This window comes from Falco naumanni, chromosome 8, assembly GCF_017639655.2.
Source record: "Falco naumanni isolate bFalNau1 chromosome 8, bFalNau1.pat, whole genome shotgun sequence".
Lineage (NCBI taxonomy): Eukaryota > Metazoa > Chordata > Aves > Falconiformes > Falconidae > Falco > Falco naumanni.
In genome coordinates this window covers 40358879-40386447 of record NC_054061.1, presented here as the reverse complement: position 1 = coordinate 40386447, position 27569 = coordinate 40358879, and the positions used below count along the sequence as shown (strand labels likewise).

At 40.5% G+C, this 27569-nt stretch overlaps 1 protein-coding gene across 1 annotated transcript in view; it reads left to right on the top strand.

Moving 5' to 3' along the window:
* Positions 1-869: 869 nt before the first annotated feature.
* Positions 870-27569, top strand: part of LY75 (lymphocyte antigen 75) — a 46381-nt gene continuing 19681 nt past the window's right edge. The window contains exons 1-21 of the mRNA XM_040603582.1: positions 870-993; positions 3219-3593; positions 4584-4757; positions 5031-5195; positions 5784-5894; positions 7594-7734; positions 9490-9678; positions 10325-10482; positions 11401-11511; positions 12763-12851; positions 13203-13375; positions 13538-13734; positions 15140-15282; positions 20982-21063; positions 21620-21691; positions 22746-22869; positions 23722-23757; positions 24017-24192; positions 24655-24719; positions 25935-26011; positions 27068-27204. Coding sequence (XP_040459516.1) covers positions 909-993; positions 3219-3593; positions 4584-4757; positions 5031-5195; positions 5784-5894; positions 7594-7734; positions 9490-9678; positions 10325-10482; positions 11401-11511; positions 12763-12851; positions 13203-13375; positions 13538-13734; positions 15140-15282; positions 20982-21063; positions 21620-21691; positions 22746-22869; positions 23722-23757; positions 24017-24192; positions 24655-24719; positions 25935-26011; positions 27068-27204 — 2880 coding nt within the window. The 5' untranslated portion in view covers positions 870-908. The remainder of the gene's footprint in view (positions 994-3218; positions 3594-4583; positions 4758-5030; positions 5196-5783; positions 5895-7593; positions 7735-9489; positions 9679-10324; positions 10483-11400; positions 11512-12762; positions 12852-13202; positions 13376-13537; positions 13735-15139; positions 15283-20981; positions 21064-21619; positions 21692-22745; positions 22870-23721; positions 23758-24016; positions 24193-24654; positions 24720-25934; positions 26012-27067; positions 27205-27569) is intronic.

Genomic DNA, 27569 nt, shown 5'->3' with positions numbered 1-27569 from the left:
CACCCCGGCTGCTCCCAGCGTCACCCCCTCCTCCCCGTTCCCTGGCAGAAGCGGGTCAGGCAGTTGCAATCCGGGCTGCAGCTACCGGGAAACTCCTGGGAACGGTGGCCGAGCTGCCCGGCCCGCACCTGGTCCCGCCTTCAATCCCCGAAGGTCCGGGGGGCGCCGGCAGTGACAGCAGCCGCCTGGGCCGCCCCTGGCAGGGTCCGCAGGGTCGGGCAGGGCCGGGTGGTGGCGGCCGCCCCCCGCAGAGCCGCGGCGGTGGCGGCCCCGGGGGGTGAGGGCGGCCGGGGAACGCGCGGAAACGTATTGTTGATCGGCTTTCAGGTGTTGCACGTCAGCGTCGGCGGCTATTTATTAATTTTGGTTCGTATTCTCTTTGCTTTTTGCCTTTTCTTCACTTCTGTGAGCTTCTGAAGGCTTTTGATTTCTTGTTCCAAATTTATGTACCATGCAATACTCAGCTCTGCTTTTTTGGGGTTTTTCTTCGGTTTCCCTCGGGTTTTCATCATTTTTTCCTTCTTTTTTCCGTCACTTTTCCTCTTTTTTTTTTTTTTTTTTTTCCTCCTCTCGTCGCTTTCCCTGCGCTTGCCCCAGGTTTACTCTCACTTTTCCACTTGCGACTCCCCTGCCGCTCGGCGCGCCCGGCTCCCGCAGCCGTACCCGCTCCGCCGGGGCCGGCCCTTCCCCGCCACCGCCCCTCACACGCGGCCACCGCCCCGGCCCGGCCCCGCCCCGCGCCTGCCCGCAAACCCGCGGCCGCCCTGCTCCTGGCAACAGGTGACGCTGCGCGGGGCGGGCCAATCGGGCGGCGGCTCGCGGCCCGGCCAGCCGGCGGCGGGCGCGACGCTCCGGCAGAGCGAGCCCGGCAGCGCGCCCGCTCCGCGCAGCCTACGCGCCGCGGGAGGATGGGGCGGGCGGCGCGGCTCTGCCCGGCCGCCTGCGGCCTCGCCTGGCTCCTCGTGTGCTGCGCGGCCCGCCGGGGCGCCGCCGGTAAGCCGGGCGCTCGCCTTGCGAGTGGGGAGGCGCTGCGCGGGTGCGCTGCGGCGACGGGGGCGCGGACGGCTCTTCTGCGCCCCGCGGGAGGCTGAGGCGGGGGCGCGGCGCGGGACGGGCCTTCCGCCCCGGCGAGTCCCGGCGCCTGCGGGCGCTGCGCTGGGTGGCAAAGTCCAGCTGCGCGGCAACGACGTGGGAAACTTCGCGGGAGGAGCGAAACGGGGAGGAAAAACCCCCAGAGCTGCCGCGCGGGGCGCCGCGGAACCAGCCGCTGCCCCGCCGCCCCCGGGTGCCGCGTTCCCGGTGCCGGGCAGGGCCGCGGAGCGGTGCGCTGCGCGGCGGCGGGGCGGGCGGGCGGCGGGCCCTCGGCCTCCTGCAGCCGGAGGCGAAGGACCCCCGGCTCGGGCAGGGCCCCCGCGGGGCGTCGGGCCGAGGTTCTCTTTCGCGGGTTGGTGCGCGGGGCGAGGGGAAGGAGCCTGCCCCGTTCCCGGAAAGCAGGTGGGAAGGCTCCCCGTGCAGACCAGAGCTGCTGGCTCGGTGCGCGCTGCGGCGGGGGCAGGCTGAGTTCTGTGTGAACTGGTTGCGCGTCGCATATTGTTATATCTTTGACAGTAACGGGCTGGGGTTTGTAGCTGAAGATGTCAGGTAAAAGTTCATGGCCAGAGTGTGGAACTGCCGGAGCCGAGCACCGGTATTAATGAATTGCGAGAGATGTGGCGAGACAGCAGCAGCAGTTTTTCCGGGGAAATTTTAGAAAGTGTTTTTCTTCCTGATGTCAGTATGAGAGTTGTGTGGGAAGAAGTGAAAGAAGGAGGAAAGGGAAGGACTGAGCAGAGGGTGAGAGCATGTTACAAGAAGTTGAAAAAGAAGAAAATCTGGAGGGGGAGAATAAAGAGCAAAAAGCAGGTATAGTGATGAGAAAGCACAGGGTAGAAAGATGCCACGAAAGCAGGTTTGGTTGTTAAAATGTCTTTCTTAGTTAATAGGATGAAAGAGGCTGTTGGTTTGAAGTGTCCTATTTAGAAAAAGTCACTCCAGTAGGTGGCTGACTTAGAGATTCTTCTTTACAGTTCGATCAGCTCAATACTATTTAGATACTATTTGGCACTTACACAGTGGAAAATTCACGAGTATCCTGGGAAGTAGTGGTACAATCCACTGCATAACATCGCTGAATATTTTCCTTGCCATTCAGCCAAACCTATTATTAAGTCATATTAAAAAAACGCAGTAGGAATGTGATTGACAATGCATTAGTATTAAATACAAAACACTACTCAGCAGATTCCTTATTTAAACAGCAGAGTAATAGCCTTGTGGGTCTGGGACAGCCAAGGTCCATTTCACCCTGGTTAGTGTAAGTTTTATACTGTGGGGCCATCTTTATTTTGGCACAGAAGTGGCTCTAGGGGACTTTTTTTCTTGGTTAGCTTAAACCTACTGCCACTTGTCAGAAGTGCTCTTATGCTGGCAGAGGTGTCAGCTTGTATCGGTAGGGCGATCTATATCTTTTTCAAATTGTGTGCTAAGCTTTGTCAATTTTTTTTCTTTTTAATGACAAGCTACGTTACAGCTGAAAAAGAAACTAAGCTGCTTCTGTCATTTTAAAAATGATATTCCTAATCTGTGTGGTATCTTTGGTGGGATATTCATTCTAAATTTCTCTCCCAAAAGCAGTGCCAGTTATTTTAGTAATACTGCAGTTTATACCCACAAACTGGTTTACATATGAACTTATCATGCTGTGCATCATATATGATACATAGTTTAAAAAAATGCATGCTAAGTAAAAGTTATTATTAGTTGTATTTTATGGTACCTGTTGTGTAACTGCATTTGCAGGTAGGCATGAAGATACGATTCTTTACCCAGTACGCTTGCAAATTAATTAGGGGTAGATTCAATCAGTGTGTGATAAAATTAAAGGAAGAATTCTCACTGATAAGATTAGACCTAGAAAACAGCCTCATTTTATCTCTCCTCATTTTATAATGGCTTTGAAAGAGATTTTTTTCTTTTCCCCCAGAAGTAAAGAATGCTCACTGAAGAGCAGGAGAATGTACTTAGTGTGGCTTATACGAAAGAGATAATGCAGGGTACAAACAGCAGCTGCTGTACTTTTCTGGTAGCGTGTCTCAGAATGTGATTATACTTTTAAAAATTAACTTCCTATGAAAATGATACTGAATCTTACCCATATGTGGATATTTGTTCTTACACAGGCAACGATGCTTTTAGCATCCGGCATGACACACTGGACAAGTGCATACAAGTTAAAAACTCACGGATAGTGATAGATGACTGTAAGGAGACAAGTGAAGCTTTATGGAAATGGGTTTCCCAGAATCGCCTCTTCCATTTGGGGTCCAAGCAGTGCCTGGGACTTGATATATTCACCAAATCACCGTCTCGCCTAAAAATGGTTGATTGTAACTCAGAACTAATGCTGTGGTGGCGATGTGCTGATGCTTCCATCCTTGGTGCATCTCAATACAAAGTGACTATCAAGAGTACCTATGTAACTGCAAGCATAAATGCAACAGACCAGTGGAGAAGCAACAGATCCTCTGATGATATATGTCGGTATTCTTACCATGGTAAGTTTGCACGGGGGTTTGGAGGATTGGTTTTTTGTTTTGTTGAGGGCTTGCTGCTGTATGTCTGTCAATGCATTCTTAGGTATTAATCATATGAAAAGACTGATCAGTAAAGCAATAGAATGTTTTGCTGTAGAGAGATACTGATATTACACTATGAAACCTTAACCAATTTTAATAAAAAATAAATATGTGCAACTGCAGAAGTTGTTACCAGTGAATTTCTTAGCATGTTTAAATTCCTCCCCCCACAGTTCAGTCAAAGCTTACTTAATGACGAAGTATTAACCAATTCTGTCAGACCTGACTCTGTCGTCTTCGTAGTGATGGGAATTTTGCTGTTAGCAAGGTTTGAGGATAGTTTTTTTGCTGGTAGGCTGTACAGTCAAATTCAGTGCATGCTGCTAGCTCGCAGCATGTTGGGCTGTCAGGAACCATCCATTTGCTTTGGTCTGGTAGTCTGTCCACTTGCCATGGAAGCCAGTCTTATCTGAAATGTCACTTGCTGGAAGAAGTGATGAAAACTTGCTTTATCCTATTTAAAAGCAGAATTTTCTTTGTATTTGAATTATTCGAAGTAGCCAGTCTGAAGAGCCCAGTAGGCTCCAGTTTGAAAAGTTTTCCCTGTCCTGTATCTGTTGATTCCTAGAGCCTTGTTCTGTAGGACTCTGTGCAAACCACCTGAACTTCAACAGGGCAATGTATTTATTCTGAACTTACCAGGAAGGGGGGGAAAAAAGTTTCTGCTGTATTATGCCCCACTCAGAAGAAAAAGTACAGAAAAATATTTTCCTCTCTTACTACTTTAAGTTCTGGCATTGCTGTGTATTGTCTGTAACAACAAGATAGTGTATTTTATTTAAGACCACAGGTACGATTTGCATGCTTTTGAGTTAACTATGTCTGTAGAAGCAGTGATATTGGTATGCTGTCCTTTCCTGTGCTGGGCAACTTGTGTTTACTTCCTTAATTTTCTTTTTTTTCCTGCAGAGGTTTATACCAAAGATGGGAACTCTTACGGAAAACCCTGTGAGTTCCCCTTTCTGTATAATAAGACATGGCATCATGACTGCATTCAGGATGAAACACATACGGGTGGGAAATGGTGCGCCACATCTGAAGATTATACTCACGATGGAAAATGGGGAATCTGCTTACAACCAGGCACGTTTGGTTTCTAAATAGATATCCTAAAAGCGTTCTGTCGCTTCACACATGTATGGCTCCACCTTGGTACAGCATGTTGCTCTTAAGCTGGGTAAAAGCAGGTCCCTCTTCCACTGCAGCCTTGACAGGACAATCAGCACACACTCTGCAGTCTCTGTGATTACCAATATAAAAATCAATAGACCTTCAGTATTTTAATTTTTCTTTTGAAACTTTAATGGTGTTTCAGTATAGTTGCAGTTACAAATACCTTCTGTTTCATTTAAACAGAGGATGGTTGTCATGATGCCTGGGAACATGATCCGGGGTCTGAAAGTTGCTACCAGTTTAATACACAGTCTGCTCTTTCTTGGAAGGAAGCTTATATTTCATGTAAGAGGCAAGGGGGAGATTTACTTAGCATCCAAGATGCATCTGAATTAAGTTACATACAAGGTAGGTGTAATTATTCACATATACATATCAGGATTTTTTGACAAATTAACATAAACTGAAGACAGCATTTTAGTTTCTGCCTTAAAATTCTGGATTAAAACTTAATTTTACTTAAAATGCAGTGGTGATTTCATTTGTGTAGTAAAAATAAGATGCTAATCTCACTTTAGAGGGTGGGGTTTTTGGGGGTGGGTGAGTAATTCATCTGTTTTATTTCATTATAATGGTTAGCTGTTGTTCATATCAACCCAAAATCTCAAATACTGGCCAGAGTGGCAGTTTGTGTTTTCGCAGCATGTTATACACTTGTTACGAAATTGTCCTCACTGATGTTCAGGCTTGGCATGGAGGGATTACCAGTGTGCCTTTGGGAGTATAAAAGCAAAAGACAAACCTTTGAAGGCATTGGGAGTGACCACTTGTGTGGGTGAATTCCTCCTCAGTTCAAGGAAGTTTGCATGTCCAATTATAGCAGCAGTCTTTCTTTCCCAAAACGCATGCACTTTCAGATCACCTTTTGAATTTGAGACCAATAAAGGATGAGCATTTTATACTAATTGTTTCCTTAAAAAACAAACCTATCTCCAGCTAAGGATGATGTCGCTGGGATCTTTTGGATTGGCTTAAATCAACTGGACGTTTCTGGAGGTTGGCAGTGGTCTGATCACAAACCTTTGAATTTTCTCAACTGGCATCCAGGTAATGATGTGTCTCATGGTACTGACAATATTCACAACGTTAGCTAGTATTTTGTTTTGGTTTTTTTTAAATTATTTTTATTTTTACTTTGTCAGACTTCTTCAAAACAATCACTGTTCTTCCATTTCTGTTAAAAGTTCAGGAACATCTTTTCCTCCTAGCCATTGATCATTAGGTTGATAAATCTCTAAAAAGATAAAACTTAAATAGTATCTTTGAGGTCCATTTTAGTAAAGGATCTACAGCTTCTCTAGCTGCTAAATTCTCCCACTGACAGAATGGCATTGGCCTCCCTCAGATTACAATTACTGATGTATGTGGAAGGACTGACATTACTTAGAAGCCTAACTTGTGATTTTAAACTTCAAGGTTGCTTACGCTCATTTCAAGGCAAAGGTGAAAGTATAAAACCTTTGAGAAACCTTTCTTAATTACTTCCAGGGTCTTAGTAGAATTGGTGAGACTCTTTTGTTTGTTTGGAATTTTCAGCAAGTATTTGTAATATTGGTACAAGTATGCCATGGATGTGTATATATGGGAATCCTGAAGGAATAATAACCAGGAATACCGCAGCTAATACTGCTCTGTCATTCAGGCTGAATTTGACCTTTTTTAAAGTGGAGTTGTCTTTCCTTCAGTTTCTAGAATAGTGCTGAAATGTGAATTCTGTGAAAAGAGAAGCGGTGTCTGTTCCTTCTTTGAAAGCTTTACTAAGAAATTTCTGTGAGATTTTCCAGATGTGGTCTGTCCTTTGGAAAGGTTAAGGACTTCATTGCTGCCTGTACTACTGGCTGAACCTTCTTCTAGAACTGTGATGACACTGTAGGACTGTAATGCAGAGCTAGAGACTAGACTGTCCTGACTTACAGTGACATAATTTAGTATGTAGTAGTGGCAGGCGTATTAGTGTCTGCCAGTCTTGTGAAAAATACTTTCTGGTATCTAACAGAAATTTTGCTAGCTGCAAGTTGTGCGCGTTACTTCTTGTCCTTTCACTGTACACCTCTGAAAAGAGCCTGGCCCTGGTGTCTTTGTACACTCCGATGAAGAACTAAGATCCACCCTGAGCCTTTTCTATGCAAGACTGAATGAGCCCAGTGCAGGGGGAGCTGGGGTTTTCTGTGTAAGACACAGCTTAGGTTTGCATTGGGGCTCAAAGAAAGAAAGTAGTACCCTTGGAAGTGGAGTCCAAGGGAAGTTGGGGACTGCAAAAAGAGTTCTTCTTTGTGATATTTTTAATTTGGGGCTGTGTCTTACATTTCAGTTAAGGTAAGGGTTATGGTTAGCATTGAGAGAAAGAGTGTGGAGCTGTGTTTGGAGTGGAGCTGGAAAGGGGCTGCCAGAGGAAACAGAGGGCTGCAAAAAGGGTTCTCCCCTGAGATATTTCTAGTCTGGGAAAATGCTCAGCCAGGGGTTTGTTGTATTGTAAATAGAACATTCCTCTTGGTTCTATGATTAAACATCGGAAAAGAAGTCCAGATTCCTTGATTCTGAAACTTCCTCTTACAAAAACCTTTCTGTGGGACCTGTGGTAGGACAGGTGCCTTCATTCAAAGCAAGTTGTGTTGTTAATATACAAGGTGCTGTACCATGTAAAGTATCTTATTCTTGTATTGAAAAGCAATAGAAAAAAGAAGCAGTCGTTACCTTACTGTTTGGTAACTTGTGCTCTTCTATTTTTATTTTTTCCTGTCTGTAGATACGCAGAGTTCGTCTCCACTGGATGGGACTAGTTGTGTGATGATGAATGCTGCCTCAGGTCAGTGGCAGAGTTACCACTGTGGGACTCCGCTTCCATATATTTGCAAGAAGTCACTCAATGAAGTTTCAGGCCTCCCAGGTAGGACAGCTGGCATTTTTGTCTTTGATTTGTATGTGTATATATATGTATGTATGTTAATTTGAATGTGATGTTCACTTACGGAGTCGTTTTGTTTTGTCTAATGCCCTCTCCCCAAGCTGTGTTAGGCATCTCTGCCAAAACACTTTCACAACAGCTTTGGGTTTTTTTAGCAGAGCAGAAGCAAATTCTGTATCTTCAGTGTCAAGATGATGGCATCACAAACAGCTTTTGGTTTTGCAGCTTTCTCATTCACACATAAAGCTTTTCCCAGCAAAATTCCTGCCCTTTTCACAATGTTTTCCTTCATGGCTTGTGCCCTCTTTCATGTGCTGCTGAAGGTCTGGAACAGGCAGTTTTACCTCAAACCTTTCCATCTCAGCTCTGAGCCCATTTCTCTCATTCTTGGTGTGTATTGAGATAAAATGGGACCTACCTGGGGCTTGGATCAAACTCTTGTTAATTCAAACAGAGGTAGTCAAATGACCTTACAATCCTTTGAAACCAGGCCCAGCACTGGAAATCGGAGTGCAAGAGTTGGTAGCTTGCCCAGCATGTAATATTTACCAGATCGCTAGCAGCTCTTAGAAGATATTTATTCTCTCCTCCCTATACACATGCATGCACACATACTGTCCTTCAGTTTTTACAGTGTCCAGCTGTGGCATATAGCTGCTTCCATACTTTTGGTCATTCACCTACACCTGAATGTCTAATCCTTCCCATATCTATGGCTTGTTCTTCCATGTGTGCTTTGGCCTTACCCGGTTTCCAGGGCTCATGCTGTGGGGCTCTCATGGGAAGACTTTTACTGAAAGATGATTGTCCTTGGATGAGGGGGAGGACTAGGGGATAAGAGGGATGAAGCAGTGTCGTGGAGGCGGAAAGTGTCATGGAGTGTCTCTGGATAAGGCATGTTCCCCCAGGAGAGCTGTGTGCCTTTGAGGAGAAAACAATAAATAAATAGGAAGTAGTTTAAATTTAAACTGTTGACATTTTTAAATGAATCCTTGAAAACTAGTTGTCAATTAACCATCCTTATCTGCTTTCTGGCTTCTCAGTGGGGTATGTGGAGTTGTTACCAATGTTTTATTAATTAAAAACCAAAATCCTTCATAATTGGAGTATTTTACAGTGTGTTTTGAACCAGAAAGGCTATTAGTATATATCTTTTTCAACATGCGTTAAGCCCACTATAAATTCTTGAATATCTTAGTTTTCAGAAGAAAAAAGATACTTAAAACTTAAGCGTTTGCCTCATTGTGAGCTTTTCAAAGTCGGTCTTATTCATGGTACTGCATATAGATAATAACGCCCTGTAAAAGTGCAAGCCCCTGCTAGAACAACACAAGCAACTTTTTTTGAAGCTGCTGTCCTGCAATGACCTAACTTGATTTGCTTTTAATTGCTTTTTGAAATCTTGCTTACAACCTTTTGGTTATACTAAGACCAGCCTTAATATAATGCATTCCAGTTTTTTGCTTTCACTCCCACTAAGTTCTTTCTCCTTCTGCCTGCTTCATGGCCCTGAAATATTACAAAACCCCATAATGCTGCTCATTCAAGTCTATTTGCTTGACTAAACTGTGACCCTTTCTTAAAACATTAGCCCTGTAGAGATGTGAACATGTTCTGATCACTGCATTCTGGCTGTTTTCAAGGTGCTGCCAGATTTAAAAGGTGAAGAAAATGCCAACCCGTTGTGCTAGCCAATGTAAAACAAAAGCCTCTAATTCTGTTTCTCTTTGCTGTTAGAGTTTTGGAGACACTTGGATACTCGCTGTGATTTGGGCTGGCTTCCCCACAATGGTTTTTGCTACATGCTGGTGAACACCCAGGCACCTTGGAGTATGGCAGATGAGTTCTGCAAAGCAAATAAGAGTAACCTTATCAGCATACACTCATTAGCAGACGTCGAACTTGTTGTTACAAAGCTTCATAATGGTGAGTTGGGATACTTGTAGAGGTTGAGCACCAAGTGCTGCACACCAGAAAATACAAACTGCTTTCCATATTCTAGCATATGGGTGTTATAACCTCTAGCTTTTAAATGAAGGTGCTAATGCTGAGCTTCTACCCAGGCTGGTGCTGAATATTGCTGTTCAGGTCCAGGCCCTCAGTGTTAATGCTTGGTTTGATCTATTTTATTTATTTATATACTGGACTAACCTACTTCTAATTGCCTAATACCTTGTGTTTAATTTTCTCATTCAAAGAAAGTTGTAGATAGTTGGGTCAATATTTTGACTACTGGGTCACTGAAGCTGTAAATACTGTTTGTACTCTTTGGTCTTATGTATTTGTTTGCACTCTAAAAATTAAATTTGTTTGGTTTTTTGCTTGTGTACACATTATTTCTGGGAGGGGTTCTGTTTGTTACCTTCTCTGTGAAACTTACATTCATGAACATAAGATAACAAAAACATATTGTACTTGTCTCAAATCCCCTTTCTTGCTGTAAGAAACAAAATGTGACGTTTATGCTGTGCAGTATGGTGATAAAAACCTAATTTTGCTGATTTCACATTCCTTTACAATTAGTTTGAATATTATTTTGAAACCAGAGTGTCGTCCTAATTTTAAATTACAGATGCCAAAGAAGAAATGTGGATGGGTCTCAGGAATGAAGATATACCAACCTTGTTCAAATGGTCAGATCACTCAGCTGTGGTTTTTACATACTGGGATCAGAATGAACCAAAAGTTCCTTTTAACAGCACTCCTAACTGTGTGTCGTATTCAGGCGAGGTAGGAATAGCATCTTGGATTTTTTAGTGTTTTTTCCATCATAGCAGAGGCAACATTTATGTGTGTAAGTCAAGGAGGAGGAGAAAAGCAGATAACTGGTTTTATTTCTGCAGTAATCTTTAAAATACAGATAATTTTTCTACAAGCAAATTTCTTAGTTATTTAGCTGGTGTGTGGTAGCTGTGTACTGCACAGAATGGCAGAAATTGTTCACAGCTATGAGACTGCCACTGCTGCTGGCTAGCCAGTTCTCCTTGTCACTCTGCATTTTGAGTTACCATATTCTTGTGTGTCTATGGCAGAGATCTAGGAAGGAGGTGGGCTGAACTATTCAGAGGAAAAGCCAGGATGTGTTTGTGCCACAGTGTCTGAGCATGGGTAGTGACATACCTCTGCAAAAGGATAGGACAGACACTGGGGGGATACAGTGCAGAAGCAGCAAGGGTTGCATGGCGGGGGGAGGTCACAAAGATGAGTGGAGAGGGAAGCAGGCTGTATCCCATCTCCCAGATTCAGTAGAGAACTGGGGCAAGTGTCTGCCTGCTGTGCTGTCAGGCTGGCAGTGGAGCTCATGCCCAGTTCCTCTGAGCTGCCTCCTCCCTGTCTCCACTGAAAGCTGAGCACACTCCCTGCACCCATTCCCTTCCTGATCGAAGAGAGCTGGCAGCACCCTGGCCTTTTCTTCCCTTTTCAGATGTGACCCAGAATCCTCCCATCTCACATTTGGCAGCTTTCTCTCTCCCTTCCAAATGTGCACCTATGCATATAATCCAGGGCATCCCACCCCAGGTATTTTTGCTAGAGGCATTTTGGCTTTCCCCCTTCTGAAAACTCAGCCCCTGCACTATGGAAGTTGAAAGATTTTAGGTTTTTAAATACTCTTCTTTTTTTTCTTTTTTTTTTTTTCCCTTCTTACAGTTGGGACGGTGGAGAGTCAAATCCTGTGAAGAAAAATTGAAATATGTGTGCAAGAAAAGAGGAGAGATTTTGAATGAAACAAAATCAGATAAAAGTTGTTCATTGAAAGAGGTAATAGAAAGCCTGTATTTCTTTTACTTTCACTTGTTTCATAAACCTGCGTAAAATCACTTATTTCTTTTACTTTCTGTTTCCTCCTTACCCATACAATAAAATCTACGGAACGTTTTAGCTGAAAAAGGACATTTGTGTAGCATGAGCCAAATTTCAGCTTCTTTTAAGCAGGCTCTGGATGTATTACCACTCTATTGATGAAAGTATTATGAGCTTGGACCCAGCAGATGTTGTGCTTTATTTATTTGTTTGACAAAATATTTGCTTTTACTAGATATGTTATTGTTAATGCCATTTGTTCTGTGGTTTTTGCTTTAAGTATGTTTTAGAATTTAGGATAAGCACTTCACAACATAAAGATATACAGAGATTGATAATTGAGATTAGATTTCTGTTATGCTTCATTTAGCTCTCATTTTTGGTCTTTGACTTCAATGAAGGTGGAGAGGTTTTTTTGTTGTTTTGGTTTTTGTTTGTTTGGAATTGTTTTTACAATGTAACATGTTACAGCATAAATAAAGCCTGAAAAGTCTTTTCTGTTTTGAACAATCTTGGGATGGTATTACTAGATACTTCAGAGTTCTTTGGTTCAGTTTTGTGTGGCATACTGCCTGCAATAGGGAAGATGTTTACCCCTTATCTACCTTTCTGCACAGCCTCAGGGTATTCTTACTCTGTCTCTTCAGAGACTGCCAGCACGTAGAGTTACAGCTTTCTGTGCTGCTTAGGCTAGCAAAGAGGTAACACATTAATGGTCCTTGAAATTTTGGTGTAAATACAGGGGGAAATATTTGAATAATAGAGAAATTTTGTAAGTTCTTTTACTTCTGTTTCTTCTGAAAAATATATCTTATACTGAAAATGTATGTTCAGTATAAAATATATTTTTCAGAAGTCAAGAAGCACTAGCAGTGACCTCTTATTATTGCGCTGTTTGAATCCTGGCATTGGTGGAACAGCATGAAAACTCCTATTGTTTTGAATAGGACTAGGCTGTCGCCCTTGTTTCTTTTTCTAAATGCGCACAGCAGTAAGAGGACTGCACAACTGAGCTGAAACAGGAGTGTATTTTGTTCCCATGGTTCCACTATTTCGTAGAACTGTGAATCTGAGAGTTGATGGTACTGGACATTCTGTGTGATGCCCTGCGTTCCTTGCTTGTATATTCTGGGCCAGCTTGTGGGCACATTGTAGATAATGCCTAAGTTAGGTTGTTATGTATAAATGTGTTTTTCATTTTCTAACCAGGGATGGGAGAGACATGGCAACTACTGTTACAATGTTTATAAAACAGAAGTTTCCTTTGGAGCACAGTGCAATCTTACAGTGCTGAACAGGTAAAGCACATCTCTAATTTATGGGCATGTTTTACAGTACAGTCCTGGAGATATAGTCAAAGATTAAAACCTCTGTATGCTAGTTAGTGGTTTATAAAGAAAAAATAAGAGATAGAATTGCTTTTGCAGAGAACTAGGAAACTGTTTTCCATTGTCTGACAATGGTAAACCTATAGGATAAAACCTTTTTGGGAGTATGTGAATTCCCAGCTTGCTGATCCCATGTTCAATACAGGACTGCCTGGACAACCACATGAACTCACTCATGTAGTAATATGCCTGTTTTCAAACTGTCTTAGTAGTTTCAGATCTCTTTCCAATATTGACTCAAATTAATCTGTGAATTTTCAGATTTGAGCAAGAATTTATAAACAGTCTGATTAGAAAACACACCAGAGTTGAAGAAAAATACTTCTGGACCGGTTTGCAGGATATTAGCCAATCAGGAATATATTCCTGGGGTACAGTGGATGGGGAAAAAACAGAAGCTGTGACATATACTAATTGGAATTCCTTGCAACCAGGTAAACCAATAACTGAAATACTGTCATTTTACACTGAGCAAGCATTGGAGTACCATGTTAGAGAACTCTGAGCATGAAATAAAATAGTCATTCAGAAATCTGTTTATCTTTTGGAAAATGAGCAAATAGTTTTAAATATGTCTTTGGTGTCTTAAATCTTAGAGTTTTCAGGAGGATGTGTGGCCATGCCCAGTGGAAAGTCTCTTGGAAAGTGGGAGACTAAGGACTGTAGAACCACTAAAGCATTTTCTATCTGCAAAAAATATATTGGGCTGCCCAAAGAGCCAGAAGTGCTCCCAAAGCCAACTGATCCCTGTCCCCCTGGGTGGCACAATGGATCCGGCCTTGCCTGCTACAAGGTAAAGTGTTGTTCCTAGTAGATGGTAATTGTTCATTACTGTCTGGCAGCAAGCGTGTGATTAGCCATCTTGTGGCTTATAGCTGCGCTAAAGGTTATTTCAGAGGAAGAATTCATGTTGATTCAGGTTGGCTGCCTCCAGATGTTCTCATGTATCATCCTCTGCCGATTCCTGAAAGATGCAGTTTGCCTCTCCCTGCTCTTCCTGTGGCCAGCTCTGCACATCAGAGCTGAGTGGGGTGACGGCATTCACCCTGTGCTGCCACCTGAGGAGCCTGGTGCTGACAGGGGGTGCCTTGTCTGTGCCCTAGCCTGCCTGCCATCATCTGGCATGCAGAGACACCTGAACAGGGAAGGAAAGTGCTTTGCATCATCTTCCCTTGTCCTTTTCCTTTTTATATTTTTAAGAGTGTAGATAGAGGTGGGATTTTCTCTGGTTTGAATACGATATCAAATTTCTTGGAAAATGTGCAGCCTTAGTTGTATTTCACTGTTTTTTGCAATAAATTGTGGAAGTAAGCAGCCATGCTCTTAGCTAGAATGGCTTAAACAAGTTTGCATTTAGAAACACAGTTTTTTCCCCATCCTGTTAACAAGCAAATCGTGTTAAAACTGAGACTGTTTATTGGACTGTTTATTCCTTATTTCTGGACTCCGTGTCTGCAACGAACTGTATCTTGTAAACAGCTCATGTAGCGAAGTGGGGAAACCCAGCTTGAATAACAACAGTGTGAGCAAGGATCCTGAAGGAATGGGTTTAGCTGGTGTACAGCATAGCTGTCTCATAGCTGAGGGGATGTGACAGCTGGCCCTGGAAGTTTCTGCAAACTCTTGTTGACCAAGTGCAGCATGTCTGTGCAGAGAGATCTAGCTGATGCGAGCTGGCTTGGACTGAAGTCAAAGGGATCAAATGGCTATGTTAGCTGAGGTGTGTGAGCCAAAGATGCAACTCTGATACCTTCAGGTAGCAAAGGGCATGCCGAAGAACTTTCTTCACCTGCAGCACCCAAACAAGCCAGGTTGCAGTGAGCGTTGGGCTTTGCAGTTCACCATAAATTTGAAAGAACAACATCCCTTAAACCCTATAATTTGGCCTGCAGTTTTGGAATGAGTTGAGTGTTATTTTCTAAAATCTTTCTGGTAAAAAAAACCCAACAAACACATAAAGTCTGCCATATGGAATATGTTGCATTTGAAACAAATTTTGTCAGCTGAACTTCAGAGTCTGGCTGTTTGTCAAACAAACTGAAAATAATGAAATAATTGTTAAGAAGTCAAGCTCTCTTCCTATGGAAATACCACTTACTCGTTCCTATCTAGGGTGAACATATTTGGGTAGTACAGGAGTGTTTTTTAAATGCTGTCATTTTTGTCATTGCCTACCCTGATGCTTGGCTGTTGTGAAGTTCTTCCACAGTGAAAGAGTGCTGCGGACCAGGACCTGGGAAGAGGCAGAAAGGTTCTGTGAAGCACTTGGAGGCCATCTGCCTAGTTTTAGTCATGCAGAAGAAATCAAGGCACTTCATTCTATCCTGAGAAAAATAATCAGGTAACAAACTAGCCACATGCTAAAGTTTTGATTTCAGTCACATTCTGCAGTAGTTCGCAAATGCTGCTGCTGACCCCAAATGGCAAGTATGAGATAGTGTGCTGCGACTTACGTTTCCCACAGTAAAAACAGCTAGATGTGGCATTTGAACTGCTGGTCATGTCACTGCCTTCCTGGAAAATGTCAAGGGAGTACAGCTTGGGCAAATATTTCACATTGCTAAAGGGAGCAGAGGAAAAGAGAGAATTGCTTTGAATATCTTCTGTTACATGAATTTAAGTCTGTGGTGTTATAACAAAGTATCTCCTCCTTTATGTTGAATGTTGGCATAACTATATGATAGTTGTTCCTATTCTTTACTGATACGTTCTTTAGAGATGAGTTATTATTTCAGTTTTTCAGATAGGTCTCATCTTTATTCATGAAATGCTTCCTGACTAAACTGGGTGCTGTCTTTTGAATATGTGAATAATATAGTGTCCAGCAATCTGGTTGGCATGGATCCCATTTGGCATAACTACAATAACACTATATGGGCATTAGATGGGTGTGTTGAGTTTTCTGATATCAACAAATTAAATGCTACATAATTTATGAGTCTAAGGCTCTATTTTTAATCAAAGGAACTGTCACTGCAAAGCTTTATTAGGCATTAGTGTGATGTCAGATCCTTGTGTAATATGGGGTTTCTTTGATTGGCAGCCTTGTTTTTTCAGAACTTTTGCCAGCTTAAACTCAGATGCTGCCAGTTACGTGATCTAGATTTTTTTTTCATCAACAAACTAAATTGGGATTATTTCAGAAGCTGCCAACATACAACACTGTGATTAAATTTTTTAAACATGATGACTGAAGAGATGCCTCCTTGAAAACCCAGTGAACTTTTTTTAGAAGTGCACAAGTCATGAAAATTACTCAATGTTTATGTTAATAAAAGACAAAAACAAACTTGTATGCTCTATATATAGATGGTTTCGCTTGTATAAAAGCCACTTGTGATTCCTTTGCTGAAGTGACTGAAATCCCTGAAATAAAAATTAGTGCACAACTTATTTTTAGCTGTAGATCTTATTATAATGTTTTGCAATTACAAATTTTGGTTTTGAAATTAAGAATTTTGTTTTCATGTACCTAATCTACTATGAAAAAGAACATGAATAGAGAAGTAACTTTCCTTCTTTCCCTACAAGTACATGGAGCTACTTTTCAGGTTGCAGATTATCTGAGGTATTAATTATAGTTAATGGCCATTTTTTGTTAGGATTTTCAGGGTGGAGACTTTTTCTGCCTTTCCAGAAAGTTAGCTGATGTACAATGCTACTACATTAGCACTTCCCATTTTTCAGAAAACATGAACTTAGTCTGGAAGAAGGAAAGTCCCAGTATTTCAATATTATTATACCAGACTCTAAATAAGGGGTAATATATTGAGTCCAGTATAAATTGACTTTGCAGTCAGTGATTCAGTAACTGCATATGTCAAATATAACTCAAAACACAGTATTTTCATCTGGGTTAATACTTTTTCAAGCACTGCAGAACTTCATGAACAGAAATACTACATATCTGATATTGCCTGAAGTATTTTAAATAATGATTGTTTGTTTAGATAACATAATGAAGTGTTTGAGTTATTTGCGCTTTCAAATTACTCAGAGGTGGTGATTATATATATAAAGTATTTTGGAGATCAAGAGTCAGGGGTAGCTTGTCTGAAAACAAGCTCATTTGAGAAAGGAGAGAAGAAACCAAGTAAATTATTTCACCAAGAACAAATAATTTAGGTAACTAAATAACTAATAACTGGGAGAAATCATCCTAAAATAATGTTAGATGTGATTAGCTGCTAGAGTGCACTGGCATGCAGTTTGTCAGTGTTCTCCACATTCACTCAGTGCAAACTCTGACCTAAACTGTTCATTCAGTGCACTCAGTTCAACTTGGGGAAGGAGCCACACCTTGGCTTTTTTGGTTTCGGGTTTTTTCCCCTTGCACAGTTCTCTGGTGACTCATTGAGAACTGTTTGTTTTTAAATGTTAGCAAAAGTCAGTTTGGTTCACCAGGAAAAGGGCAGCTTGCCTAGTCCATTCTGTTCTTTACTCAGATTCCACCTTAGAGGCAAATAAGAGCTAGAATTGCTCCAGCCAAGTCAGGCAATTGCCATTGGAAAGGAAAACAAAATCTGGCTGCCAACCTTCCGCTTTCTGGAAGAAACAGGAGATAACCTCTTTTCACTTTGAGGGACGTAATACAGGCAGAACAGATCTGGTTCAGTTGCTTCCGTTCATTTAGGATTGTTTTTGTGAGCATTCTGCATCTTATAGCTGGCAGCAATGCTGGACACAAGGAGAATAACAGCTTGATTTGGTTAGAAATAACATTTCAATGAGGACACCTTACTGGAAAGAAATCAGTTGCCTTTTATATGCACAGCTCTGCTGCTGTAATTGTTCTGAATCTAGAAAGCCTCACTAACACTTGAGTTTTCAAGAAAAAGTTGATCTTATTGTCAACATACTTGCCGAAACAGCAGTAAAGCTGAGATTCAAGTTTTAATTGCATTAATACAGCTTCTCTTTTCTTCCACTGAAGAACAGGTGATTAGCAGGGTGGGGATTCAGTTAGTGGCAGTAGTCTGTTACAGAGGGAAGAACAAGGGGTCAAACAGGCTTCATGTATACTTTTAGGCCAGCACTGCCGAAGATGAATTGGTGCCGCCTTAAATTGCACCATTAGGCATTTGGCCCCGATGTATACATCTTGCCTTCTGTGAAGTACTAGGTTGAACTACAAGCCACAGCAACTTCACTTAGGCTCTTAGTCCTGTGTTGGAGCTGACATAAGGGACACAAAAGATCTTTTTTTCTATTTCAGCAGTTAGAATATGACAGTAGAAAAACTACTGGTTTATAGTCTCTTCACATTGATCCAAACTGTATTTATTACTTCTTTACAACATTGGCTTTTAAGAAGTTTTAGCTCTGTGTGAGAGAAAAGCCACAGGTGTTCTGCAGGGATTGCTGGAGATTTAGGGTCTTTCATTGTTAATCAGTGTGGAGTCCTTTGTAAAGCCCAAATTGCACATATTTTTTAGGTTAAAACTCAGGATAATCTAGGTTTTAGAGGTGGTTCCAGGAATGTCACTCAAAGAATACTCTGGCACTGATAAATCCATGTTGATGCCAGTCCATAGGATGAATTTTAAATGCTTTGCAATGAGGAGACAGATAAGCACAAGCAAATTCCTTGCTGCAAGCTTAGTTGCAATAGAGAGTCTTAATTCATACTAGTCTTAAGTAGTTGGCAGAATTCTTTTTTGTGATGAGATGATAGCGTAATTTCAGAAGGCTATCAAAAGGCTTTACTTAGCCTTAAAAGTGCTATGAAGGATAATGTAGCAGTTACTGAAGTACTCATGGTCATGTCTGAACAGTTCCAAAAGAAGCAAAAAATGTATGTTGATGTTTAAGTGCCCAGTCAGATGGAAAACATTGTTATGTGTGCAGACCAGTATGGTAAACTGGAAGATAAACTGGAGAAATTCTTGACCCGGGACACATTTTATTTTTTAAAAAAAATGTTACATAAAAGCCAAATGTAAGTTGAAAGACTTTGAAAAATTGTTCTAGTTCTTCAGTTAATTACTGCAGATCCTTTTGAAATTAGTTTCTCAAGTTTTCTTTTTAGTAGATATTCTTCTATGATGATCAGTTGTTTAAACAACACTGAGCCTGTAGGTGACAATTAGGAGGGGATAGTTAAGCAACGTCTGATTCATAATTGGAAAGAACAGTCACAGAAAAATAAAAAGCCGCTTAGCTGCTTGACAGCTGTGAAAGTTTGGCTCACAGTTTTCCCTCTGGAGTGATATGGGGCATTTAGGCTCTTCAGAGGCTCCTTAGTGATATCATTAAAAGACTGAAGACTATTCAGTACGGTAAGATCAGACTAGTGTGATCACACTATCACTCCAATGTCAGAAAATTAATATTGGGAGTTGGGAAAAAAAGCCCAACCCAACCAAAAATGAGATACCGTGGTGGCTGATGCTTTTCTTTCCAATGGGAACACACCCTACAAAATAAAACACTGTTGCCCAGATACTCTGGGCTAAGCTGTTGTTTGTTGGTGCTGCACTATTTCAGGTTCAATTTAGCATCTTTATGGAGATATGTGTGGAAAGGTAGTGGTGCAGTCTTACCAAAGAATTTCTTAACTTTGCCCTGTGATTTCATAACGTTGCTTATGCAGGTAAGCCTGGGTATGAGTCCATTCCTCCATGTAATGAAATTATTTTCATAAACTTTTTATCTTCTGTCTTAAAATCACTTTGTCAGCACTGCTTTTTTGGGAGCCTTTTCCAAACTCTGACCTCTGCTGGTCAGACATCTGTTTCCAATTTTGAGCCTAAATTTGTTTCTGAGCTGTGGTTCCTTCAGACACAATGTCCTTTTTGCTCAAATAGCACCTCTGCTTGGGGGTTTCGTCTCTTGATATATTGTAAAGAATAATTTTATCCTTTCATTGTCTTTGCCAGGGCTAGACAAGTAAATCCTTAATTCTTGTTAATAACCTAAACTCTCATTTCCTCAAATATCCTATAATTCCTCCTCTGTATTTGGAACAGCATGAATTTATGGAATGGTACTCCTGATACAGTTTTACAAGAATCCTGTACTGTGGTGTCAGTCTATCGCTGTCAGACCACCTTGATGAGAGTGCCTTTTCCACAGCTCTATCGCAGTAGGGTTTCACATAGCCTGTGATTTCATAGAAAACTCATGGTCTTTCTCCCCTTTGCTCTTCCAATTAACCGTTGTTCAGAAAAGTGTTTGTTGCCTTTTTAGGGCAGGGTAGTGGATTGGAGTGAATTATTATAAACTTCAGTACCTAGCACAAAATTGATATTTTGAGAAGTAGAGGCTGCAGTACAAAACTAACCTTGCAGTTTGACTAGCATGTATTTAATTTTGTTGTATTATCCTTATCTTCATATGGTAGAGGCTGTTAATGTGGATTTAAGTATTTACATTGTAAACCTATTTTGGGGGGCAACTTTGTGTCTTGGAGCATAGCTGAAGCTTTGAATTTGTCACTTGCCATTCTTTTGAATGCCATTCTTTTATGTAAGCATCGGAGTTAGTGGTGTTACATGCTCGTTTATGACTATGCCTCTTCTGTGAAAGTGCGTAACTGAAATATGTGCCCATGCTTGGTTTGTTTTGTATCACTGACAAACGTAAGGGAAATACAAAGCCAGTTATTCTGTATGAGTAGTTCTTGTGTGGTTTGAGTAAGGGTGTATTTGAGCTGGTGGTGCAGAGAGAGATGATCTGATATCGACAAGAGAAAGAGAGGCAAGCCAAATAGTGCGTATGATTTTAGAAGAAAAGTGTAGAAAAGAGACCTTTATATTGAGTGACAACTGATGGAGTGATGATGCAGCAAACAAAGGAATTACCTGATTTAGTTAGTTTTCTCTATGATCAGGGAAAGACAACTTACAGATCTTCTTAAAGAAAAGTGCAGAAGAGGTCCTAGCCCTTATACCCGTTCTCTCTTTGAACTGCTGCAACTTGCAGAAATAAAGCTTTGATTTTGCTGCTTGATCCTAAGTAATGCCATGACATAAGTCAGTCTTTCTATTAAATAAGATGAACCGTAAACTTGGTTTAAGATTTTATCTTGTTTATTTACAGCAATGACAGATGGGTATGGATTGGAATGAATAAGAGGAGTCCAGATTCTTTGGGAACCTGGCAATGGAGTGATGATAAACCTGTAAGTTGACTTTTAATCCATAAATATCATGTCCTGATTTGTTTCAGTTTGGACCGGATTGCAAACAAACTGATAAATATTTTAATTAAAATATGGCAGATCCTTCAACAGATGAATAATTCAGAAGAAGATTGTGCACTTAAGAGCTGCCATCCCAGCAGATTTCTAATTAAAAACATATCTTTAGTAAGATTAACCCTGATTTCTGTCTGTATTGCATTAAAACATTTCAACAGAAATATAGTAGTAAACATCTAAGAACTGGTGGAGAGAATAAGATGCCTTCATGCCTCGACAGAGGGGAGGGTTTATCATTTCATCTCCTTGCTGTGTCAGACTTCTCCAAAATATCTTCTTCACTGTAACTGATTTGCCCGAAATTGTGAGTTCTTTCCCTCTCCCCTGCCATAATAACAGGTACATAGTAACTGCCATTTAACACATATTTTAAAAGTGATAAATGTAATGGGATCCCAGGTTTGAACGGTTATCTCTGGGGATTAACATAACAAAAATAGTTGTAAAGTAATAATTGCTTCATCCTGTTATTCTGTAGGTAACTAGTGTCGTTATGCCGCTCGATTATCTGGAAGACGAATATGATACAAGAGACTGTGCTGCATTAAAGGTTAGTTTCCAGGTTTCTAATAATAGCATGCATATTTTCACATGGAAGTACTTCGAAAAAATACTTCTGCCAGCCATATATTGGATTTAGGTTTAGTGCTGGGATGTTTTCTTTGCATCGTGAAAAAGTTACTAGTGTTCCCTTTATCAGTCTACAGCTATTATTGATTTTCCCTTATTCAAGCAATTTTTTATGTACCAAGTGCTGTGCTAATGGTAACCTTTCGTAAGACTTCTTTTGAACTGCAGAATACTTAGTAACAATGCTGTTTTCTATTGCATAATGCCATACCGTGTATGTCTTGTATATTACACATAACACTTAAGGATGTAACACGCAGTGTAAACCGAAAAAGTAAACAGAGCCCTACTAGTTTTTTAAAACTTAGATTAGTTTTTCTGAACTGCAAATTAAAAAAAATGTTTGAAGCCTGAAGTAGGGGAATGCTGTAGCCAGGATAGAGTGTGTGTTTGTGTTTATTGTGTGTATTTCCTTGTTTACTTGTGAAGTTAGACTGTAAGTGGCACGTCTGGTTTCTGATTCAGGCCTCTGCTTAATTCCTAGTTCTTCATTGCTTAATTTAGTTTTGATGGCATGAGTTTTAAAATGGCCTTTAACTTTTCTGAAGCATCACGTGATATTTATGAGATCATTACAGTACCGTCCACTCTTTTAACTTAATCAGAATCACCTCAGCTTTTAGGATTTAGAAGGAAAGGATAGTTGCATCCTTTTGCTTCTGTTGACAGCCATTTCCCCTCGTGCTCTTTTCCTGTGTTCGTGATCCCAGGCTGAGAATCTGTTGGCATTAAGCTACTAAGGATTTTAGACAAGAGGAGAGCAGTTTGAAGGGGCCCTTTACCTAACCGCTTCACAAGACTGGCTACTGTGGGGAGTTACAGTTGTATCTGCTCATTTTTTGCAAAATAAGTTGTGAGACTAGCACCACAGTAAAACACACTGACTTTTCCAAAGTGCCTTTTTAATAGTTTCATTTTACATTTCAGAGGCCTATGCCATACTCACTCAGTTCTCTGTTTCTGCTTTTATACAGACCTCGCAGTTTTCAAGGAGATCATTTTGGAGATTTTATTTTCATGAAGGCAGAGACCTGGAATTTTACTTCAAGCCTTTTGATTGTGAAGCTAAACTTGAATGGGTCTGCCAGATAACAAAAGGTAAACTGCTGTTATATCCATTTATTCATATAAAAGAGTTTATTATCACTGCATTGACAATTTTGCCTAAACTCAGAAACTTCACAAACAGTATTTTATCATTTCCTCTCTGAACTGTTAAGAGGACAGCACATGAGATGTCTCACCTGTGTCACATACAAACAGACATGCACTTAAAACGTTCAAAAATGTATCGGAAAATGACCATGAGGAGGATGCAGTATCACTGCTCCCATATTCTGTCTTGTCCCGTGAAGTGAGAAGTGGCTTCTTATTAAGTGAGGTGATATAAGCCACTGAGTTGCAGCATTTGTGGACTTCACTTAATTTTTCTTAGTGATATTTGTTGCTACAGAGATCTTGGGTCTACAGTTTGCTTCAGCCTTAGGTGAGTTAGCTGCCTTCTGGTAAAACTGGTGTACTAACTCTCCGTTATAGTGAGACAGAGGACTGGGAATACAAAAGAATGTCATGGCATATCTGCACAAATCCACATTTCTCCATGCAGTATGAAAAGTACTGTAATCCAGTAGGCTTTTACATTTTGATTCTTCGTTAAAAGGCATTTCAGGGGATGAAACTTCCTTGTTGTGGGGAGGTATTGATAGATTGAATACTTTGTATTCTGCTTGGAAGAAAAAACCCACAGATATTTAAGATTGAGGCGTGCCAAACTCCCATTAGTTTTACATCAGCTTACTTTATTAAACTTGTGTATGTTTTCCTTCTCCTTTTATTTTTTTTCTATTATGCATACTGAGAAGCATGAGTACAATTCATTGTTTCTATTATTGGTGACCACAGTCTTGTAGAAGGTAATCTTGAAGTAACTATTCCTTTTTTCATGGACAGGTAGCACTCCAAAGACACCTGAGTGGTATATACCAGGTAAACTGACTTTTTGCATATTCTGCTACATGTATATAGTTGTTAATTCTTTTGTTAGTTTTGTTATTTTATTACTGTAATACCTATTTGATACCAGCAAAAGTCATGACTAGTTAAATTTGATTCTGAGAGAGCTCAGAATGCAAGGAGTGTTGGCTCTTTCCCAGTATCAAACTGAAATTTCCTATTACATTCAGAAAAATAGTGAATGAGTTTTTCAGAATTGATTTCTTCCGCATGTGGTATTTCTTCTGCATAGATGAAATTGGAATTCATGGAGCCCCACTTGTTGTTGATGGAGCAGAGCTGTGGTTTGTACCGGATAAAAACCTGAGCTTCCAGGAAGCTATTTTCTACTGTCAGAAAAATGATAGTGATTTAGCCTCTGTGGACTCTTACCCAAAACTTCGGACAATACTGTCTCAAATAGAAAAGGTAAGGGGGTGTAATCTGTCTAACAGATACTTTCCACTAATGGGAAATTTTCTTGCCAGTTTTTTCAATATTAGAAAATGTTAATCCTTAATTTCTTTACTTTTCTTGGCCTTAATAGTTTTTAATTGTACTTAAAAGGAAAAGATGAGTTGAAAGAGAATTATTTTGATGTCAGTTTTGTAAAAAAAATTTAAATTTAAGAGTAGCCTTAACAACATGGAGCAAAAAAGACCAACCCAAAACCACTGCCTCCGTTTTTTTTCTAGTAGTTGCAGGGGTCCATCTACATGGCATATTGGTCTTTTACTGTATCCTTTCCTATTGCTGAAGAATATTAATTCCTGCATATTTTAGAACATTTTAAAGCAAAATTAATTTTGTCATTGATTTATCCTTAGTAGAGTCTGGAGCTCTTTCTCTATGGGTTGTAAAATACTGGGGTTTTTTTCTTTATTTCCACAGTTATCAAACAGTGAACAGAAGTGGTGGCTGAAGTTCATTGATTATGGCTACAGCTATCATTCACCGTATGTAGAATAATTATGGGATGCTTTATTGTAAGCTTTTTTTTTTTTGCTTTTTGGGAATATATTTAACTAGAATAGTTTCCAAAGGAAAATAATTTATCCCCAAAATTGTAAAAGGTTACTTATGTATCATCTCAAAGAAGTAAGAAAAATAATTTGAACTAATCTGGAAAAAAATTCAGCATTATTCAGTGACCACTGTTCTCTGCTTTTGTTCACATGTACTTGCATCTGTTCTTGCTGTGCTAAACTTAGGTCATAGAGTACCTAAAACAGAGGGAGCAGAACTATGTAGTGCATATAGCAGTTAAGACAGTATGGGTGTACAATTAGAAAGTGAGTATATTTCAAAATATTATTGAAATATTTTAATTAACTGCCAAATTTGGGGTTCTATTCCCATTACAAGCATTATCGGCATCAAAAGTTTAATTCATAATAACTTACTAATAACTGAATTCATAATCTCATTTCCTGTGCATCTGTCAGAGCCTCTGTATTTCAGGCCGTCTTGTCATGTGAATCCTTGAAATCTGTGGTCTAGTAGCTAGTGTATTGGGTTGATCTTCGACATACCTTTATTGGATTTTTTTTTAAGCCTTCTATGTTCTGTTAATAATAGGGGAACTGAAAAAAAAGTTCTGAAAAAAATCCTTCTGTTGGCTCTGAGGACATGAGAAATACCTGAGAACAGAGAATGGGAAATTTGTTTAAGACATCACTCTTCCAGTTAGGCAGTGCCAGAGTCTTGAAGGGCTTATATTACAGCCCTGCAGAGCTGAGATGATTCACAGCAAACCTGCATTGTGCCGTTCATGGCTGCAGCGAGCGATCGGTGGCTTCTTACAAGGAAAATTCTTCACTTTCCAGAATACTATAGCACTATACTACTGTGAAAATAAAATGGGCCGCTGCCCATTCTCCTCACTTGTCCTGACAGTGTGCTGCAATTGCAGCATGGTGATAAATACCCTCCTACCCTCGTTCTGCAGATCTCAACAAAATTTATTTGGGCACAATACATACCTACTGAACCTACCACATATTTGTTCCTAGTCTAGTTTTTTTCACCCTCTGACCTTTCCAGTGTTGTAGGGCATCTCTTAGAAACAGTTACCAGCCCAAATCTTTGTTTGCACTGGCTCTGTTGCTATCACAGTTTCCACTTGAAGATCACATTGGATTGGAGATTGACTCTGAAATATTTGTATCCAGTTTACAGTTATTTTCACGCTTCCATGATCGATTCCTGAGAGATTGCTGGTATGTTTCCAGAAAGAACTGGTATAGAGGTAAGGCTGTTTCTATTTTTTTCACTCCTTTCTGTCATTATTGGGGAAAAAAAAAAGTAATTACTGTTCTGCCCAAACTCTTACATCGAATGCAAATTGATGTAGAATTAGGAGTGAGTGGCTTTTTGATAATCTGAATTTTGAATCATTTATTTCTTACTTATGGTAGAAGCCATGGTAAAATTTCTTGAACACCAGAGGCAAACCTGAATTCAGATGACAGATTTTTGTGATTGATCGTCATTTTTTGTGACATTAATTAATCAGGTGAAATCTGGTTTTGGTGGTTACCTTTCTGTGTTTATGCTACGTAATCGGGACTCAGGAATTTAAGTCTTAAAGTTGTTTTAATTAGAGGAGCTTGACTGAATACTTGCATATGCATCTGGAGGTGCAGATTTCACTTGGTAATGGAGTCATACTGGAAGAGGTACACAAAGCAGTGGAAATCCACGGTACTTGAAGCTTCGTATTTTTCCATCATTTTTTTATATTGGGGAAAATGCATAATCCTTGGAGTTCCTCTTGTCTACTACTGTTTCCACTTTAAAGCACATTTTTCCCATTATTCTGTTGTATGCTGCCGATCTGTTTTCACCCCTATTAGCCAAAAATGGCTGCTGACTAGGAAGCCAGTCCAGTTATTGTAGGAGTGATGTAGAGCAGTACAGGCCAGATTCTTTTTAGCTTTAATGACCTTTTGGTCACATACTCTGTATGGCAGAATATGAGATTAGTCCTCATATTCCAAATCTTATTTCATGATTTTTCTGTTTTGAAGCTGTCTCTGCCTATATGAAGTGTTACTACTGGAAGTAAGGGATCAGACTCTGGATCTTTAGGAATAATGTATTACTGTATCTGGCATAAAGCATTTACATTTGTCTTTTGCTCTCATGTTCCTTTTAATGCTTTAGATTGCATAGTACTTCACTGTGGTTGCACTGAGAAGGACTTCACGTCAGACTGGTCTTTGTCATGTCATGAAGTACGGATGGCAATTGGAGTGTGATAGGCCTTACCACGTAACTTTTTTTACAACTTCTATTTCTGCAGACTACCCAGTTAACTGTAATGTGAAGCTGCCCTTCATCTGTGAAAAAAATAATGCCTCCTTACTAGAGAAACACGATCCCAGTTACCGCCCGGTTAGAGGAAAATGCCCAAAAGGTTGGGGTCGGTTCCGGAATAAGGTACAGAGATAATACGGATCAATCAAACTTGCCTGTTTTTCATAATCCATTAAGCTAGAGTGCCTGGCTGAAAGAGGTGAGGAGGTAGCCCCTGTGTTCAGGAATGGACTAGGAGGTGGCTTTTGAAAACTGTGCGTACTGATTAAAATCAAGTTCCCCACTTTGCTGTCTCTTATTCAGGACTGATGATTTCTTAATTTCAAAGCAGTAACTTTCAGCCTTTCAATGCAAGTTTAGGTCCAAGAACATTGGTTATATTGTCTAATCTTGGGCTCTGCTTTGGAGGAAGGAAGAAGTGTCTTGATTCTCTCACTGAGTAATCATAGGCAGGCAGCAAGCTGGCAGGCACTCTACTTCCTAAGTTG